This window comes from Calidris pugnax, unplaced genomic scaffold (genome assembly GCF_001431845.1).
Source record: "Calidris pugnax isolate Ruff unplaced genomic scaffold, ASM143184v1 scaffold55, whole genome shotgun sequence".
Classification (NCBI taxonomy): Eukaryota; Metazoa; Chordata; class Aves; order Charadriiformes; family Scolopacidae; genus Calidris; species Calidris pugnax.
In genome coordinates this window covers 424,549-425,856 of record NW_015090832.1, presented here as the reverse complement: position 1 = coordinate 425,856, position 1,308 = coordinate 424,549, and the positions used below count along the sequence as shown (strand labels likewise).

Below are 1,308 nucleotides of genomic sequence, written 5' to 3'. Positions count from 1 at the left end.
GGTACCCATAGGGATGCTCTGTCCCCCCTGCCCCCAGCCCTGTCTGCTTTGGGGTGTGCCTGGGGAGGAGGGGACACGCTGCTCTCTGGGGCCCCTCAAAGCCCTCCAGGAGCATCCCTTAAATCATCCCATTGTGTTTTGCTCCAACCCCTCCCCATTACCCTCTCCTCCTGGGGTTTTTTTGCCTCTGGATGGATCTGTTCCCCCAAACCCAGCCCCTGCCCACACTCCAGGTGCACAGCTGGACTGTTTTCGTCCTCTTCCCCAGGGAGAAGTTCTGGGGTGAAAGCTGTGGTGGGAGTGTGTGCTGGGATGAGCCTGGAGGAGGTGGGCAAAGGAGTTGCACATCGTGAGCACCCCTGGGACAAGTTCTTTTATTTGCTAAAGGAGCAGTGGGGAAGCAGAGGGAGAGGACGAGCAGGCGGCAGGTAACCCCGTGAGGCAGCTGTCAGCGGGGTGGTCCCGGAGCCGAGGTGGTCTCTGAGCGTGGGCTGGTGGCTGTCCCATCCTCCCAGGAGCTGGCATCGGGCAGGACAAGCCTTAGCAGAGGCGTGGGCAGCTGGCTGGTGCCAAGGTGGCACGGGGATGCTGAGAAGACCCTGGGTCTGTCCTGGGAGCAGGAGCTCATGCTGGGGAAAGGGAGAGAAAGCAACAGCCCAGGTCAGAGTGACCCCAGCCCACCCGTTTGGCCATCAGCCCCCCCACCAGCTTGGCAGTGGAGGGCTCTGGCAGCTGGACACGGCTTCCCTGCCCAGAGCCACCATCACTGTATCCCCCCTTTGCTACCCAGGGAGGTGGGAGCAGGATGGGGGGCTCCTGAGATCCTACCGTAGGAGATGGGGAGGGTAGACCGCCGTGAGAGACATTTCCTCCCGCAGAAGGACGGGCAGCACTTGTGGTACCGTGGGCACTGCCGGTCGGTGTAGCACTGGTTGGGAGGGTTGTGCATGGCACAGACGATGCGGACGGGTGGGCAGGACCAGGCACTACCTGTAAGAAGAAGGAGATGTTTGCTCCAGGCTGCCAGAGCTGAGGGGCACTGGGGAGATGCCCCCCCTGAAAATAATCCCTTCCTCTCCCCTCCCATCCCTGCAAACATGGCTCCTTCCCAGCCCCTGGGCTTTTCCTCCCTGCCCCTTATCCCAGGACATCTCGTACCTGTCGGCAGCTCTGTCCAGAGGATGAGCATCCCCACCAGCAGGAGGGCGGCCACCGACTTCATGCTGCCGTGTCCCCGAGAGGTGTGAGCGTGGGGAGCTGGGGGGCACCAACATTTAAACCCTTGGGGAGGATGGGCACGTCCTGATG

At 62.2% G+C, this 1,308-nt stretch overlaps 1 protein-coding gene across 1 annotated transcript; it reads right to left on the bottom strand.

Annotated features, from left to right (window-relative positions):
• Nucleotides 1-357: 357 nt before the first annotated feature.
• Nucleotides 358-1,308, bottom strand: LOC106887621 (caltrin-like protein 2). The gene is made up of 3 exons (XM_014941252.1): nucleotides 1,159-1,308; nucleotides 829-990; nucleotides 358-629 (listed from the first exon to the last, which is right to left on the bottom strand). Exons 1-3 carry the CDS (start codon nucleotides 1,220-1,222, stop codon nucleotides 625-627), a joined length of 231 nt encoding a protein of 76 aa, XP_014796738.1. The 5' UTR covers nucleotides 1,223-1,308; the 3' UTR covers nucleotides 358-624.

Excerpts from the sequence above, each read along its gene's own strand:
- LOC106887621 (XM_014941252.1), bottom strand. The coding sequence starts at position 1,222 with ATGAAGTCGGTGGCCGCCCTCCTGCTGGTGGGGATGCTCATCCTCTGG. Across the intron at positions 991-1,158 it reads CTGGACAGAGCTGCCGACAG|GTAGTGCCTGGTCCTGCCCA; the intron begins GTACGAGATGTC and ends TTCTTCTTACAG.